The sequence below is a fragment of the Bos mutus genome, chromosome 11 (genome assembly GCF_027580195.1).
Source record: "Bos mutus isolate GX-2022 chromosome 11, NWIPB_WYAK_1.1, whole genome shotgun sequence".
Lineage (NCBI taxonomy): Eukaryota > Metazoa > Chordata > Mammalia > Artiodactyla > Bovidae > Bos > Bos mutus.
The window spans coordinates 802,711-820,450 of NC_091627.1; the positions used below are offsets into that span (position 1 = coordinate 802,711).

At 58.1% G+C, this 17,740-nt stretch overlaps 1 protein-coding gene across 1 annotated transcript; it reads left to right on the forward strand.

The window, feature by feature from the left end:
• The first annotated feature begins 1,668 nt into the window (after window positions 1–1,668).
• Window positions 1,669–14,987, forward strand: LOC102277240 (endoplasmic reticulum mannosyl-oligosaccharide 1,2-alpha-mannosidase-like). The gene is made up of 15 exons (XM_070380077.1): window positions 1,669–1,767; window positions 1,890–2,009; window positions 3,351–3,459; window positions 4,139–4,254; window positions 5,906–6,060; window positions 6,290–6,402; window positions 6,600–6,668; window positions 7,266–7,700; window positions 8,379–8,527; window positions 8,899–9,087; window positions 12,006–12,196; window positions 12,714–12,834; window positions 13,289–13,486; window positions 13,563–13,694; window positions 14,312–14,987. Exons 1-15 carry the CDS (start codon window positions 1,669–1,671, stop codon window positions 14,513–14,515), a joined length of 2,400 nt encoding a protein of 799 aa, XP_070236178.1. The 3' UTR covers window positions 14,516–14,987.
• Window positions 14,988–17,740: the final 2,753 nt, after the last annotated feature.

Here is a 17,740-nt window from a genome sequence, read left to right on the forward strand (position 1 = left end):
TGCCCCGTGTGTTGAGGGGAAACAAGCTCACAGCAATGCAGTGCTCTTTGCTGCATCCTGAGGACGATGGAGTCTGCTGACCTCAGAAATAAGCACTCAGTTATTTTACCAGCAAAAGTGGACTTTGGAACATCACAGGAACTGCGATTTGGGACACGCAGGCTATAGCAAAAGCCATAGGTAAGTCCAACAAAAAGGAGAGGAATGGTTACTTTATAGAGAAAAGTGAGGAAGGTGAGAGGTTTGGGGTTTTTTTTGTTTTTAATGAAATCTCCCTGGGAAAGACTGCGAGTTCAGGGTGAGGATGGCTTCTCGTGGGCTAAGTCGCTGAGGTGACTGCCTCTGGGAGAAGCAGTGCGCTGTCCTGTGGGGCCTGTGATTGACGGCTCTTTGCTGTTGCGCTTCTTCCATCGTGGTTTGTAACTGGCTGTTGACCTGGAACAAGGAAACAGCCAGTTATTTTACCCGCAACGTGGATTTATTCTGGAACAGTTAAGAACCGGAATCCAAGACAAACAAACTAAAGTGACCTTCCAGCAAGTGCTGAGAACAAAAGAAACCCTTTCATAGATGAGAAGGGGGGCTGTTCTAAACAAAGGGTCCATTGGAGAAAACCCGGAGCCGGAGGTGTGGCGGCTTTTTATTTGTTGCACTCTCATTGGCTGAACGGTTGCTGAGCCGGGAGAAAATCTCCCTCTGCCTGGGGCGTATGTAGGTCAGCACCTTCCTGTGGGGTCTGCCACTGAGGCTGCCCCTTAGGGCGATAGAGCTCCCGCTCCTGGTCTCCTGACTGCACCTCCCTGAGGGTTCCCTTGACTAATTTTCATTCACTGAGGGTTCCCTTTACTAACTTTAATAAGTCCAATGGACTTCCCTTGTGGCTCAGCTGGTAAAGAATCCGCCTGCAACGCGGGACACCCGGGTTCGATTCCCGGGTTGGGAAGATCCCCTGGAGAAGGGAACGCTACCCACCCCAGTATCCTGGCCTGTAGAATCCCACGGACTATACCGACTCTGGGTCGCAAAGAGTCGGGCACGACTGAGCGACTTTCAAACGTATAGGTCCAATGGCTTTCCTGGTGACGGCAGAGACTCTGCCTGCAATGCAGGAGACCCGGGTTGGATCCCTGAATCAGGAAGATCCCCTGGAGAAGGGAGTAGAACCCACTCCAGTATTCTTGCCTGGAAAATTCCAGGGACAGAGGAGCCCACAGCCCGGTGGGCTACAGTCATGGGGTCGCAGAGTTGGACTCGACTAAGTGCCGCGCGCGCGCGCGCACACACACACACACACACACACACACACTCGATGAAGACCCCGAGGGCCCACCTGCCTGACTCTGCAGCCCTCTGTCCTCACTGAGCCCAGTCGGCCAGGCCCCAGCCCCACCCCAAGGCTCCGGGAAGACAGCGGGTCAGGTCCACCCCGAGATTCGGGGCGCCCCGCGCACGCGGCGGAGCCGCCCGGGAAGGCTCGGCCGGTCGCCCCAGGCCTTCGCGGGGGAGCTGGGCGGGGACGCAGCGCGTAGAACGCCGGGGGACCGGCTCGACCAGAGCGGCTCCTCGTCCGCCCGGCAGAGCCGGGTAACGGTCGGGCGGGCTTCTGCGCACGCGGCGTACCGGCAGCGCCGCCGCCCGGCCCCTGAGGCGCCAGCGCCGGTCGCCGGCATGCACCCGCGGCCCGCACCGCCCGGGGGCGCCTTGGCGCTGAGCCCCGGCGGGAGACCGGACGGCGGCGGAGCGCGGGGGCCCTGCTGGCCGTGGCGGGTGAGCGTCCGCGGCGCCGGGCTCAGGCCTGCGGGGCCGGGAGGGCGCGGAGCGCGGCGTGAGACAGCCTCCGCCGGCGGGACAGCTGCCACCCGGCCCCGGCCCCGGCCCCGGCCCCGCAGCCGCGCCCGCACACGCCCGCCGGCTGCGGGGGCCGCGGTGCCGCCGCGGAGCCCGGGAAGAGACCCTGCCAGAGCCCGGCCGCGGCGCCGGCCCCCAACCTGTGCCCCGCGGGGCCTGCGGTAGGGCCCGCTGTGTCGCCCAGTGTCTCTGGTGGGCTCTGGCAAAGCGGCCTTGGATGGGGGCGTCTGAGACCCCTTGCGCCTCTGTCTGTCGAAGGACTCACCCACCCTTGACTCTTTAAGGTCACACAGAACTGACCCCTGGCGCTTCACCGGCACCCTGAGCCCTGAGTGTGTGAGTGCTCCTAGGAAGGAGGAGCCCATGCGCGGGATTTCATTTATCCCTCTGGCCCCTGACGTCTACTTGCTGACCCTTGGAGCGTTTGTCTCTGTCTCATGTCTCCGGTGTCATGTCACCCCTTCCTCAAGCTGGCCTCTGGAGCTAAGACATTCAGAAACCCATTTCCTTTGGATAAACTTTGCCCCATCATTATTGAAAACTTTATAACAAACTTCTTCCTCTGACTCAGGCCTATGTCCCCAGAGGGGCTTTTCTTTTACTTCTGCCACGAATCAGGAGGTTTTTGTCCAGCTACTGATAGGAGACCAAAAGGAGAAACACACACACACACAAAAAAAAAACCTAATATGATCTCCCTCACCTTAATTCTGTTATTTCTGACTTTCATGGCCTCATGAAGATGAAAGAAAAACAATACTCATGTCTCACCCCAGACAGACCTTGTGGTTTTTAAGTCCTTCACATCACTGATCCAGAACCTAAGTTGTGAACCTGATCTCACGTCAATAAAATATGCCTGCTGGGGTCACTGTTGTCCTGTTACAAGGCCTGGCAGATCAGGGGCGTCCAGGAGCCACCACCAGAGCCCGCTGTCCTCTTTAGTGTGTTGTGGACCTGCCTCTCAGGAGGGTTTTTTTTTTTTTTTTGACTGAGTCAGGCAGCACCCAGGAGCTTAGTTCCCCAACCAGAGATCAAACTGGGCCCATGCAGTGGAAGCTCGGAGTCTTAACCACGGGATGCCAAGGCTTTCCCAGTTGGACCTTTAAAAACTTGCTTTTTGCAGGAGGCCTTTAACACCATGCAAGGAACTTGTACCCGTGGAGAGGTGGGGGCCTGAGTCCAGCTAGTGGGCTGCAGGGCCAGGGTGAGGCGGGAGGGAGCTGCGGCCAGCACACCCGGCTGCCAGTCATTCTCTGCGCCCATACCAGGCCCAGAAAAGGTCTCCCCACGGGTTTCATTCTAAGTGGACCGGTGCAGGTGTCGGCTGCAGTACCGCTCCAGCCTGCGGCCCCCGCTTGGAGGAAACGTCCCCGGTTCAGAAGCAGCAGAGCCCCATGCTGGGCCTCGGGAATTGCTCCTCATCCTCCCGGAGTCTGACACGGCGGGAGAGATTGCTCCGTGTGCTCCTTTCAGTAAAATGGTCGTTCTCTGTCCGTCAGAAATGGAAGCAGCTGTCGAGGTTACAGCGGATGGAGGTCCTCTTCCTGCTGGTGGTCCTGATGCTCTTTGGCCTCCGGTCCTATGTCCACGTGGCCGACGAGTGGACAGGTACCAGCTTGCATGATCCTTGGGTGTCCTGAGAGCTGACTAAGGGGTGCCACAGCGATCTGGCAGCGGCAGGAGGCCCAGACTTCAACGCATTGGCGGGAAGTGAGATAAGGAGAAGCCTAGAATGTTCCCAGCACCCCGCTATAAGGTGGCTGTTAATCTGCCGTGTGTGACTGTTTCCCAGACGTCTGCTGTGAGAAGCGGCCTGTCGGCCCGGCAGTCTCACACCGAGATCCAGGTCCGAGGGTACAGGCGGAGTCTGCACGCGCTGCGCTGCAGGCGCTTCCTAACATGCACCGCAGTGCTGGGAAGGAAGTGCAGGTGCCGGCAGGAGGGGCAGCTCCCTCCTGGGTTCTGCTCGCGGCTCCTTGGAGGAGGAAAGCTGCAGAGCCCGCGGCTGGCTCCCGTGAATGGCCCGTGTGCCACCGTGGGCCTCCTCGAAGTGGAAAGATAAAGGCCAAGTGTGTGGGTTGTGGTGGGGTAAAGACAGAAGCTGCGGGGGCTATGGGCAGGCTTTGCTTCCCTGAGGCCACTCTGGAATTCCTTGGCCTGCCCTCTGCGGAGGCCCCAGCCTGTCCTTTTCCAGGAGGGCTGGCTGTGTAGGTGCTGTTTCCAGCGCCCTTTGACTCTCCTCTGGGCCTCGAGGCGTATTGGAGATAAAATAGATTCTCCTGTTTAGCTGTGGACAGCAGGTCGGCGGCAGCAGGGCAGATGAGACCAGCAAATCCTCCCGTCTTGCCAGCTCCTCAGAAAGCAGCTGAGAACCCGGAGGCCGTGGCGGGGCTGTCGCCTCAGGTACTTGGAGTAAACTGAAGGTGGAGTCGCAACTGGGGTCCAGGCCAGAGGCGCTTCAGCACAGCGTGGGCTGTTTGAGAGGGACTGGGAAGAATTCTGCTTCCTGCCGTGTGTCTGAGGTTTTCACCTGAGGCTCCTTGCTCTGGGCTGGGGGGATGGAGGAGACGCGGAGAGAGGAGGAGGGCCATTCTGTCCTCTGTCCTCTTGGCCCATCTGCTGCTCCGGGTCCTTGGGAGGTGAGAGAGACCGGCCCTTTTCTCTGGGATCTACTGGCCGGGGGCGGTCAGGCGGGGGCTCCACTCTGGACCTGCCCAGACAGAGGTTCTGGGGCCTCCGCATCACAGTGGGGTCAGCAGGGAGGACTGGGAGTTGGCAGGTGCGTGGTGCCTGCCATCCAGAAGGGGTGGGGGCAGGGGTGAGGCCGCGTCCTGGGGAACCCCGAGCCGTCCAGGGGGGCGAGCGAGGGCGGGGGAGCACGTGGAGACTAGAGGGCGAGGCGTCAGCCAGAGCCAGGGCAGGTCCCACCCCAGGAGGGCGGCCGGCCTCTGAGCGCCCAGGGTGCTCTGTGCCAGGTGCACGCTCCTGTGGGTTGGGGTGTCCAGGTGTGCCCAGGCGCCCCCAGGGAGAGGCTCTGGGACTGATGCCGGCCTCAAGCCCCACAGGCTGCCTGCTCTCACCCCGTCTCTCTGGAAGGTCTGTGTGTGAGAGAGCCGGTTTCTCCCTTTAGAGCCAAGAGCATTCCTTCTGTCACTTCTGTGCCCACTCTTGTGTGTTGACTTCACGGTCACGTGACAGCAGAACGTGGCTGTTTCTCCTCCGAGAGACACGTTTCCACACCTCAGCATCCATGACCTGGACTCTGGGGTCCAGGAGGGGCCTGGGATGAAGGCGTGGACATCCACGTCTCCTGTGGAGCGAGTCTCGGGCCCCTGCGCATCCTGAGTCCGCTGGCACCTCCTCTCTGGGTCCGATGCCGGCACTCGTCCCCGAGACCTGCTTCATCCATGGAGCTTTGTTTCAGCCGCACCTACTCTCGTGACCTGGGGGCCCGGCTCGGTGGGGTTTGGATCTTGGAAGGGGGTGTCTTCACGGATCCTCCGCCAAGGTGTCCGTGGGTGCTGCCGCCAGAGGCTTTTCCATTCACGGGTCTGTGTCCTTGGGAGCTGGAGGAGTTGCTGTCACAGCCACTGTTGGGGGGCTGGAGCCAGGATGAGTGCGGCCTCCCACGGCGCTTTGTCACTGACCGGCCGCCTCTGCCTCAGCCTTCCGAGGCTGAGGTGGGAGTCCCGGGTGCAGGCCTGGGCAGTGTTCGCTGTGGCTCCATCGACGGGGATGGGGTGGTTTATCCCTGCCCTGCTACCCTTAGGGTCTGACTCCCAGACACGCTCTGGCCAGGGGCTTAACTGACTCTCCAGGGCTACATTCACCCATCGGCAGAGCCTCCATCAGGGAGTCAGAGCCAGGATCTGACGAGAAAGGGGCTCCTCCCAAAGCTGCACATCGTATGAAAAGTGGAAAGCATTTCCTCTAGGAAACGGCAGCTGCTCAGCCAGTCCACAGCGCTCCCTACGTGGCTCCAGGTCTGACGGGACGGGCTGCGTCCTAGAAGCGGGATGGAATCATTGTACGAGTGACTCTTGTCTCTGTCCAGAAGCCCCAAAGGCATTTCCGACGAGGACCCCCCAACCTGCAGATTAGAGCGCCCGATGGAGACCCCCAGGAGAGGAGGCAGGACAGGGCCCAGAGGAGGGCAGAGGTGGTGGGCGAGGCTGGCTGGGGAGCAGAGGCGCAGAGAGACGGCCTCAGGTACCGGGAGCATCAGAGATGGTCTGATTGTGGGAAACCCAGAGGCCTCTTTTGGTGTTTTTTCCCCTGAAAAACAAAGAGAACCAGCCTGACACATAAGGATAGCTTTCCTTTGTCACAGACTGTGCCCATGGGAAGCAGTTTCGGGGACTGCTCACTTGAGGTCCCCCGTGTAGAGTGGGAGGCTGAGCAATCCACCTCTGCTCTGAGTTTGATTCTCTCCCTCCAGGTGGAGGGGAGCAGGGACCAAGCTGGAGCAGGGCCCCAGACACCCTCCCAAGAAGGCAGAGTTCTTCGGCTGGCCTTTTCAGCAGCAGGCCCTAAGGATTCGGGCCAGTCGAAGTAAGGGCCGCCTGCGCCCTCTGGGCCTCAGCTGGCATTCATTCTGAGGGCGCAGCGCTGTGCACGCTGGAGAGTGGGGTGGCTGTGCAGCTCCTGCCTTCCCGTGGAGCAAGGGCACCGGGGGTCCTTGGGGTCAGGCACTCTCCAGAGCCTTGGTGACGACGTCCGGCCCCTCTGCGGCTGTTCCCCGCGTCCAGTGCTGCAGCTGCAGGAGTTACACATGCAGGAGGCTGGCCTCTCCGCCTGTGTCCCGGTGACAGGCCTGGGTGCTGCTGTGCACCTCTGTCCTTTGGGGATGGCCCCAGGCCGATGGCTCTGGGCAGATGTGCAGGGTCCTCAGGCTCCAGCGCGAGAGGTGAAGGGCCTGTGGGCGGCTGGGCTCAGTGAGCCCCATGCAGCCTGCACACTGTGGTCCTCACGTCCCCGTTGAGATGGCGGTCTGTCCTCTGCCCATTTGACCGGAGAACTGAGTCTGCAGCCTGGCTGGGACCCTCTGCTTCCAGCACTGGAGTCCCCCAGGAGAACCAGGGAGCCAGGAGGGGGACTTGTGGCCACGGCCCTGAGGGACACAGGGCGGGGTTAGCAATGGATGACTGCGTGTGGGTGTGGACAGCGGTCCGCCTCGCCCACGCCGGGCTGCACGTGGGGCAGCGTGCACGCCTGGTGTCCCCTTGTGCAGTAGCCCTGTGTATGCACGCAGTTCCCTCACACGGGGCGAGAAGCCACCGCTGACGTGCTCCAAGCCCCGGGAGGCATCTGATCAGCCTTGAGGTGTCAGCTCCGTTTTCTCCTCCTCGGAAGCACCCTCAGCTGACTGGGTTGAACACAGGCACCACCAGATGCCTTCTTGTCCGGGTCACCAGCACCCGTCACGTTTGATGTCCACAAGCCAGACTGCACACCAGGCACACTGGGTCCTCTGCTTTCGCTCCTTCGCTGTTTCCTGGAGGGGGGTCCCTGCTGGGACCTGGTGCAGGCTGACCAGCCTGGGCTGGTGGCATCTTCAGCTGGGCCTTCACTGCAGCCTAAGGTGCCCCCACGGCAGGCTCACTCGCTGTGGGGCCACAGGGCAGGTCTGCCTGGGTGCCCACACCCTGCTTTCCTCCTCCCAGCCCCCCAGAACGAGCGCCAGAAGGCTGTGGTAGACGCCTTCCTCCACGCGTGGGCTGGATACCGCAAGTTCGCCTGGGGCCACGACGAGCTGAAGCCCCTGACCAGGTCCTTCAGCGAGTGGTTTGGCCTCGGCCTCACGCTGATCGACGCGCTGGACACCATGTGGATTCTGGGGCTAAAGAAAGGTACCTGCCCGTCCCTGTGGTGGGCTCGAGCTCGCGCCGCAGCGTGACCCTCGGGCCCGAGCGCCTGGTCTGGGAGGGCGACACGCGCTGCGCCCTGCTGGGCTGTGCTTCCTTGTCCTGGCTGCCAGCGTGGCTGTGCTGGCGCGGGCAGCTCTCTGTCCTCGCACATCCGCGGCGCCTGGCGCCTCCTGCAGAGCGCCGAGCGTGGTGGAGGGTGGAGTCCAGGGGCGTCTGCAGCCCGTGTTTCTGGCGGTCAGGAGGGCCCTGTGGGGGGAGGCGGCACGTGATCCGACGCGGTGGCCGGCCGCGCCCCGAGTCTCCCTCAGGCCTTGTCGGTGGAGACAGGGTGAGACGGGTGGCGTGTCCCCGGGTATTTCTGAACTGGCGCGCACGGCCCTGTTCCGTCTCACACTTGCACTGCAGGCCTCCAGCCACTCACTCTCTCGTGCTTCTCTGTAGCGTGGCTTTGACGTTGAGCACTTGTGCTCACGCTGCACAGCCTTCCCCCAGCTGCACGCTGGCCCCATGTTTTCTGTGCAGTTGGAGGACTCCTGGGCCCCCCTCCTGCGTGAGGAGGTGATGTCGGAACCCTGCCGGGGTGTGCAGAGCCCCGAGGGCGCGGCCAGGAAAGGCTGGCCTGTTCATTTGTTCCTGTGTCTCTGCTGTTCCACGTGGCAGAATTTCAAGAAGCCAGGAAGTGGGTGTCAAAGAAGTTACGGTTTCGGAAAAATGTGGACGTCAACCTGTTTGAGAGCACAATCCGGATCCTGGGGGGGCTTCTGAGTGCCTTCCACCTATCTGGGGACATCCTCTTCCTGAAGAAGGCTGTGAGTGTCCCGGCGTCGGGTCTGCTCGCGTCCTGGGGGGACTGGGGTCTCAAGTGCTCAGCAGTCACGGGATTAGGCTGTGGCGGGCGTTTGTTTCCGGTTCTGTCTCCTCCCGCTCTGGTGTCTGTTTCCGAGCACGTGGGTGGCTGAAGCAGCATTGTGCCAGCCTACTCCCTGCCCGTGAGGTCATTCTGAACGAATTGAGTCCAGCTCGGTTTTTGTAGCTGGCCAGGGTTGGGTCAGGTGAAGCCAGCATACTCGGGTCTGTCCACAGAATTAGATGAAAAGGGGTGTTGGGTTCACCATCGTGTCGTGGAGACAAGGCCGCCGAGCAGCAGGAATCGTTGACTCATCACTGTGTTGTGTGTCAGGAGGATTTTGGAAATCGGTTAATGCCTGCCTTCCGAACACCCTCTAAGATTCCATACTCCATGGTAAACATTGGCACTGGAGTTGCTCACCCACCCCGATGGACCTCTGATAGCACGGTGGCTGAGGTGACAAGCATTCAGCTGGAGTTCCGAGAGCTCTCTCGTCTCACGGGAGATAAGAAATTTCAGGTATGGGGGGGCTCTGCCCCCGGCTGGTGCGGGTTTTCTGCGGGGCCGTCTCCGGCTCATGGAGGTGAGTGCAGGTCTGCGTGGTTGTGGGTGCTGGGCCATGAGACTCGCGTCGGTGTTGGTTCTTGTCCCACGTTCTCCTGCAGAATCGCATTTTCTGGTGATGCCAGAGGCGCAGATGGGAGAGGCCTTGACTGGAGGCCGAGTCCTCTGCCTGGCCTGCGGGGCCCCGACAGCTGACGGCTTGTCCTGCCGCGCTCGGCATGGCCTGGTGTCCACTTGCCGTTGTCCTGTGCCCTCCTGCAGTGGCGAGGACCGCCTGCTGTGTTGTGGCTGAGTGCCACGGGGTGTGTTGGAGCTCTGGGTTTCGTAGCCAGGTCAGCGTAGGTGACGTCGTCGTCGTCCCGTTTTGGCATCCAGACTGGGCCCTGCACACAAGTGTCCCGGGTGGGCAGCTGGAGTGGGGTGCTGGCCTGGCTCCTGGTATGGGGGGCGGGGCAGTGCTGACCCCCGAGTCTTCCTCCCAGGGAAAAAGTCCTAATTTGAAGACTTGGACTGGAAAAAGGCCTCAATGGTGTCAGGGATTGCTGTAGTCACAGCAGTCTGCAAGGCTGTGAGCTTCTATCCACTACAGGCTTCCTTGGTGCCCAAATGCCTCCCTCAAATGTTCCGGGGGACCCTGCCATCTGAGCCCAGAGAACAGACAGCACCTGAGTGGGTTGGACCCACACTAGTCCTGTGGACCCTCATTGCCCACCCCGCTCTGCCTTTCTGAGCAGCTTGGCACAGTGAGAGGCTTCCGCTTATGTAGTTCCTGCTGCAGTCACCGTAGCCCTTCCCAGTTGAAACTGGAGAAACTGAGGCAGGAAGGGTGCTGGTTACTTATACAAGATCAGAGGTAGTGGGAGATGGGGAATTCAGACCCACAGCATCTACACTTGAGTCTTTTTTCTTCTATTTTGTAGCCATGTCAATATGCATTATTAAATGAATGTAAAGTGAATACCAAATCTGAAAGTCCTCTACCTGTCATCGCTTTCTTAAAAAACACAGAGCACAGAACACAGCACAAGGACTCCTCTCTGTGCACAGTCCTGTGGCGTCAAGCACAGCCAGACCAGCGTGTAGCCGTCATGACCGTCACCTCCCCAAACTGACCCCCTGTCCTCAGCTAGACAGTAACTCTCCACTCTCCCAGGCCCTGGACATGAGCATCTACTTTCTGTCTCCATGAAAAATACTTTCATTTTTTAAAATGTTGCCTCTTTCTTTTCTTATTGTGGTAAGAAAATCATGTAACATAAAACTCGCCATCATAAAACCATCTTGAAGCATCCAGTTCATAAGTGTTCAATCTGTTCACACAGCTGTGAAACAGATCTCCAGAACTTTGTCATCTGATGAGCCGAAGCTCTGCATGCATGACATACTGACTCATTTCATTAGATCTTCTGTCTCTATGAAGCGTGCCGTTCAGGGTCTGTCATATAGGTGGAGCCATACGGCGTCTCTCCTTGTGAGTCTGGCCCATTTCATGCAGCGTAGTGTCCGCAGGGCTCACCCACAGAGTAACAGCAGAATTTCCTTCCTTTTGAAGATTGAATAATATTCCATTACACAGATGGACCACACTGCTTTTCCATTCATCCGTCAACGGACACTGGTTTGCTTCCGCACTGTGGTTATAGTGAATGATGCGCTCTGAACACAGCTATAATGACGCACTGTTAGACAGAATGCCCAGAACTGAAACCGTGAGAGCGTGAGGTCACTCAGTGTCCGGTGTTCTTGAGGAAGCGCCACCCCACTGTCCCAGGCGGTTACCATTTGGGTCTCCACGGCCGTGCACAGGTGCTTCACTTGCTACACGTCCTTGCAGCTCTTGTTTTCTGGGTTCTTCTTTGTGTGGTTGGTTGGTAGTGGCCATTGGAGTCAGCGTGACGTGATATCTGATTCCTGTGGTACCTGCTTCCATTTCATTAGTGATCAATGATGTTACACATTTTTCACATGCTTATTTGTATGTCTTCTTTGGCAAAACGTCTATGAAAATCTTTTGCCCTCATGTGAATCAGGTTGTTTGGGTTTTTTGTTGTTGAGTTGGAGGAATTCTCTATACATTCTGAACAGTAATCCTGAATCACATATGCAGCAAATATTTTTCTCTCATCTGTACTTTGCATGTTTCCAGCGTGGATGGTGTCCTTAGATGTACAAGAGATTTTCATTTTCACAGAGTCAGTCTCTCTGTTGTGCTGCCTGTGGATTAGGCATTGTGTTCTGATCCTGGGATGAAGTGTGGCCTGCCAGGTGCCACCTTAGGTCAGCGAGCCCCTGCTAGTGATGGAGGGGAACACGCACCGTTCACGTGAGGTTCCCACACACCCGAGGGCAGTTGCGTGTGCAATGAGCCACGTGCTCATAAGGGTCGCTTGCAGACACACGTTGCCATGTCTCGGTGGTTGCGAGATCGCAGAGGAGTAAGCAGCTCCCTCCAGGGAAGTGTGCACACTGACGGGTGTGTAACTGTTGGGTCCGGACGACTGAGAGGAAATGTGCACAGAGCCTTGGGGACACACACACGTGCTGCCCTGGCTGGATAGGAGCCCAGGCGGGATGGGTCTTGAGAGGGAATAGATGGTCCCCGGTGGCGGAGGACTTTGGGGCAGTTGTCATCATGAGTAGCAACCTTGGGCTGGGAAACAGATGTGCCTGCCAGCCCTGCAGGAAGTGGGAGCACTCAGCAATCCTCAAGAGGGGTCCCAGGCCCACAGCTGTGGCCTCAGACACTGTCCCGGGTGGAGGCTGGGAAGGGTCTCGGGGACGAGTTCAGCCCCACGGTAGGCCGTCCGGGCACTGTCTCAGAAGACAGCCTCTCCGTGTGGCCCACCCACTCACCGCCCCCACCGTCTGCCCAGGAGGCCGCAGAGGAGGTGACGAGACGTGTGCATGCCCTGCACGGGAAGCTGGACGGGCTGGTGCCCATGTTCATCAACACCAACAGCGGCAGCTTCACCCACCTGGGCATGTTCACCCTGGGCGCCAGGGCCGACAGCTACTACGAGTACCTGCTGAAACAGTGGATCCAGGGCGGGAAGAAGGAGCGGCAGTGAGGCCTGTTTCTCTGCCTTCGGGGTGGCCCCCCGGGCTCGGGGTGGCGGGGCCCTCTGTGGGGAAGGGTGTTTCTGTTCATCCTATATGCAGAGCAAGGACCGGCCACCGGGGTGAGCAGACAGGGGTCTTCCTTGGGGTTGTGGCTGCTCGGTCGTCGGCTCCGGCGGGAGGCAGCCAGGACCATGTGGGCCTCCTCACGCTTAGCACTTTGACACTGAAAACTCACACATTCCCAGGGAGCAGCCTGGTCGCTCCTTGTTCAGTTATAAAAGAGATAAACCCCAGTGGGGTGCTGGGATCCTCTCAAGCCTCAAGCCTGGGGGTGACTGTGGCCCAGGAAGTGTCACTGACTGGGAGCCCGCAGGCTGGTTCAGGCTGACCCCATGGGGCTGGCAGGGCCGGGCCTCATAGATCCCAGAACGGGGACAGGAGCTCGGGGTCAGCCCTGTTTGTGGACCTGAGGGCTGTGCGCCCGCCTGGCCAGAGCACACAGGCCCCGCTGGTCTGCATAGGCTGCTGGAAGACTACCTGGAAGCCGTGGACGGGATCAGGAAGCACCTGCTCGCCAGGTCTGAGCCCAGGAAGCTGACCTTCGTGGGGGAGCTCAACCACGGCCGCTTCAGCGCCAAGATGGTGAGTGGGAGGGTGTTTCCCTGATGCGGCCTCAAGGCAGCGTGGGGACCCGGCCTCTGTGCTTGACGTCTGATGGCTCTGAGTGGGGACGACCGGGGGACTCGTGATCCTGGCCGTGGAGCGGGGCGGTCCCGGGTGGATGTGGGTGTCCCGTGAGAGCAGCAGGAGGAGCTGAGGTCTGTGGGGTGCCAGGGCCCCCACCCCGGAGCCCCCACCTCCTCCAGGTCCCCTGCCCTGCCCCGAGTCTCTCCTTCCATGCTCTCGGGGAACCCCCACTCCCAGTTGCACCCCGTCCTGCTCTCCTGCAGCCAGGGCTCTGTCAGCCTTTGAGGTGGTCCTTCCAGAAGCTGCTCCCCTGCCCGTGTGGGGCCCCAGGTGCTTGGCCCGCAGCCCAGTCCCCTGTCTGAGGCCTGACGGCGCTGGACCTGCTGCTGAGGTGACCCTGTGGTTTCAGGACCACCTGGTGTGCTTCCTGCCGGGGACACTGGCTCTGGGTGCCCACCACGGCCTGCCTGCTGAGCACATGGAGCTGGCTCAGGCACTCATGGACACCTGCTACCAGATGTACCGTCAGATGGAGACGGGGCTGAGCCCCGAGACCGCACACTTCAACCTCCACCACACGAAGATCCTTAAGGACGTTCAGGTGAAGGTGAGCCATGCTGGGCCCAGGGCTGGGCCAGATGGGAGTACCGGGAGGCACCTCCTGAGCCCATGTGCCTCCCCAGGCGGCCGACAGACACAACCTGCTGCGGCCCGAGACCGTGGAGAGCCTGTTCTACCTGTACCGCCTCACAGGCAACCGCAAGTACCAGGACTGGGGCTGGGAGATCCTGCACAGCTTCAACACCTACACGCGGGTGAGCCCCCACCGTGTCCCCAGGGCCTCACTGTCACCTCCCAGGGGCTGCACTGGGAGGCCCTGCCCTGCTGTGAGGGCCCAGGGGTTGGGGCATCTGTCTGTCTTGTCTGGGGGACAGCTGTGTCGGGAGGGTCCCTGCAGTGGCCCGAGGCGCACAGACCGTGTCTGTTGGGTCCTCCATGTGGCTTGGGCAGCGTGTTTCAACCCAGCAGGTGGGAGACCTCTGAGCCGCTACTCCCCAGGCCGGGGGCCCCAACCCGCACCACCCCCTGCTATGCCCAGGGCCCACTGCCCACCCTGGCAGGGCTGCGACTTGACCTTCGCCCCGTGGCCCCTGAGGTGGACTCTATACCCCTCGGGTGGCCTTGGGGCCTTTGTGAGGCCTGCACAGGTTTTGGAGGTGGCACTTGGCATCTGGTCACTGAAGGGAACCATGGCTGACCTCCAGGTGGCCATTCCCTCTGGGCTTTGGAGTCCTCCCCGCCCCATACCCTGCCCTGGGGGGCAGTGTGTTCTGGGGTGGGCAAGTGCCCCGGGAGTGGGGGGTGCCTCTGGCTGGCAGCCCTCCAGAGGGCTGAGCCAGCATCGTGACTTGCGGCCTCGGCTCTCGAGCAGGTCCCCTCGGGCGGCTATTCTTCCATCAGCAACGTCCAGGACCCCCGCCACCCCCAGCCCAGGGACAAGATGGAGAGCTTCTTTCTGGGAGAGACGCTCAAATACCTGTATCTGCTCTTCTCCGACAACCCCGACCTGCTGAGCCTGGACACCTACGTGTTCAACACAGAGGCTCACCCCCTGCCCATCTGGGCCCCCTCCTAGGGCGGGATGGCTCACGAGTAGGCGCTGCCCAGGAGGCTGATATGTGCTGTCCGTGAGGATGCCTGTCGGCAAGACCCGGGCCCTGACCTTGGCTGTTGAGGTGTCCCCTCAGCTGGCGGCACGTGCTCCGGGCCGGGCTGATGACAGAGGCCGGTGGGCCACAGGGCCAGGATGTTTCGGGGCCTCATAGCTGCTCGGGGTGGCCACTGGGCGTCCGGTGCTCTGCTGTTGATTCTGTGCTCCTCGCCTGGTTCCTGTTGGATCACCGTTTGGAACACATAGGAATAAATGGGCGGTGTGATTCTGGGGATCCTGTCCACTCAGCGAGTTTCTTCCTTCTTCCTAGAAAATCAAATCAAATGACTACATTCCTGAAGCCTGAACACTCTCCTGCTGCCCTGCAAGGGCTTCCTCGGGGTCCTGGGCATCTGGTCACCCCAGGCCACTTTGGCATAGAGCCCATGATGTGATCAGAGATGGTCTTGGGCACAGCCCAGTACAGCCCAGCCTCGGGGTCACAGCCTGTGAACACGCCCGACGCAGGGGCTCGGGGCGTCCTGACCTCATGGGGATTCGGGCTCCTGGCTGGCTGTGGTGTTTACACATTGGACTCAGGGATCCGCCCCCGCCTTTACAGGGCTGGGCAAGGCTGGGGGGCATGTTCACCGGCTCCCAGCCCAATAGATGGACTTCATTTGGGATAGAAGCACGTATGCTCTGTGAGGTTTCCCATGTGGATGAACTGGTCTCTGAAATGCTGGGGGTAGATTGAGACACTCCAGGCTTTTGGGTCCCAACTCTATGTTCTGTGCACTGAAAGTCATATTGCCCCCTTCAGAAATCCTAATCCTGTTAGATATAATGAAAAACGTCAGCAAAAAGTTCAGCAAAGCCTAAGACAAGGGAAGGTTGCAGCCACAAGGCAGAGGTGGCAACTCCCAGCTCTTGTTCCTCCACACAGACACACCAATCACAGCCAGCTTTCAACGACAGCAGCAGCAAAATCACAAGGAGAAATTTAAAAGCAGGAAAGTGCTCTACCCAAAACAACAAAATTAGTTGATAGAAACCATCCCTGAAGAATTTCAGACATCAGAATTATTAGAAAGCAACTTTAAGAGAATTGTTTAAAAATGCTAAAAGAGGCCTTCTCTGGGGGTTCAGTAGTTAAGAGTCCATGTGCCAATGCAGGGGACACGAGTTCGATCCCTGGTCTGGGGAGATGCCACCTTCTGAGGGTCAGCTCAGCCCACGTGCCACAACTGCTAAAGCCCGTGTGCCCTAGAGCCAATGCTTTGCAACAAAAGAAGCCACCGTAACGAGAAGCCTGTGCACTGCAGTGAAGAGTAGCCCCTGCTCACCGCAACCAGAGAAAGCCTTCACGTAGCAACAAGGACCTAGTGCAGTCAAAAAAGAAAATAACCTTTTTTAAATGCTAGAAGAGCTCAAGGAAAACATGCGCATGGAAGTAAAGGAAATCCAAAATGATAAGGAAAATGAGAATAAAGGAAAATTATGAGCAGAAAGCAAAGTCTCAGACTGAAAAGCACAGTAACTAAGACTCATTAGGGGGTTCAAGAGCAGATTCAAGCAGGAGAAAGAACGAGTTGGACTTGGTGTGTGACTAGAGGAACTCGTGTTAAGAGCAGAGAAAACAACAAAGACCAGTGAGCAGAGGCCAGAGAGCTCTGGAGTCCCATCCTAGCGGGTCCCACATGTGCCTTATGGTAGTTTCAAAGCAAAGAGAACAGGGAAAAACGAATAGTTGAAAAAACAGTTAAAAACTTAGCAAATGTGATGAAAGATATGAATCTACAAATCCAAGAAGTCCAGTGACTTCCAAGAATCAAGTCAAAGAGACTCACTCCAAGACACTTTAATAATCAAATTGTTGACAGAATCTTGAAAATAGCACAAGAGAAATGACTGCTATATAAAAGCCATCTTCATATTAACAGATAATTTTTCATCAGAAAATGATAGAGATGGACTTCCCTGGTGGCCCAGTGGTTACGAATTTGACTTCCAATGCAGGGGACATGGGTTTGTTCCCTGGTCCAGAAGCTGAGATTCTGTAGCTGTAGGGGATCTGTGTGGAGAAGGCAATGGCACCCCACTCCAGTACTCTTGCCTGGAAAATCCCACGGATGGAGGAGCCTGGTAGGCTGTAGTCCATGAGGCTGCGAAGAGTCGGACACGACTGAGCAACTTCACTTTCACTTTTCACTTTCATGCACTGGAGAAGGAAATGGCAACCCACTCCAGTGTTCTTGCCTGGAGAATCCCAGGGACAGGGGAGCCTGGTGGGTTGCCATCTACGGGGTCGCACAGAGTCGGACACGACTGAAGCGACTTAGCAGCAGCAGCAGCAGCAGGGGATCTGTGCACAATTAAACCTGCACACCACAACTAAGACCTGCCAGAACCAAAAACAATTAATTTAAAACAGAAAACCATAGAAACCAGAAGGCAATGGCACAATCAAAGTGACGGGTGAACAAAGTTATCAACCAGAATCCTATATCCGGCAAAACTGACCTTCAAAAATGAAGAGTTTAGGGCATCACTGATTCAATGGGCATGGGTTTGAGCAAGCTCTGGGAGATGAGGAGGAACAGGGTTAGGGGTACCTCAGCGTATGGGTCACAGAGTCAGACGTGACTGAGCACCTCAACAACAAAAGCATTCCCAGATAAACAATAGTTGAAGGAGTTTGTTGCCACCAGACCTGCCCTACAAGAAATACTCACGGTGTCCCTTCAGATTTAAGTGAAGGGACATTAGATAGTACCTCCAAGCCACAGGGAGAAATAAAGGTCTCAGATAAAGGCAAAACTATGGGCGAGCATAAAACCCAGCATTATATTTTTGGTTATGAGTCCACTTTGTGTTTAGTATAGGATTTGAAAGACAAATGCAGGAACAACAATTACAGATGTATGGTATTGTGCACAGGTGTGTGAATATTAATTGGCAATGACAACATAGTGCAGAAAGGATGGAGTTTTGAAGCATAGTGTATGCATGTGATCAGAGTGAAGCTGTCGTCTACTTAAGTACATTGCTATAAACTTAGGATGTTAAGTGTACTCGCCCTGGTAACCAAAGAAGATATCTGTGAGATCCATACACAAGAGTCTCTAAGAAAGCTACTAGAGGTAATAAATTCAGCAAAGTTGCAGGGTATTAGATTAACAGACAAAAAATCAGCTACGTGTCTATGCA

What these genes read in the sequence shown, in the direction of transcription:
- LOC102277240 (XM_070380077.1), top strand. Translation starts at nt 1,669, where the DNA reads ATGCACCCGCGGCCCGCACCGCCCGGGGGCGCCTTGGCGCTGAGCCCC. An exon ending in GGCCCTGCTGGCCGTGGCGG is followed by an intron (nt 1,768 to 1,889) that starts GTGAGCGTCCGC and finishes CCGGCCCCGCAG; the next exon opens with CCGCGCCCGCACACGCCCGC. An exon ending in CGTGGCCGACGAGTGGACAG is followed by an intron (nt 3,460 to 4,138) that starts GTACCAGCTTGC and finishes TCTCCTGTTTAG; the next exon opens with CTGTGGACAGCAGGTCGGCG.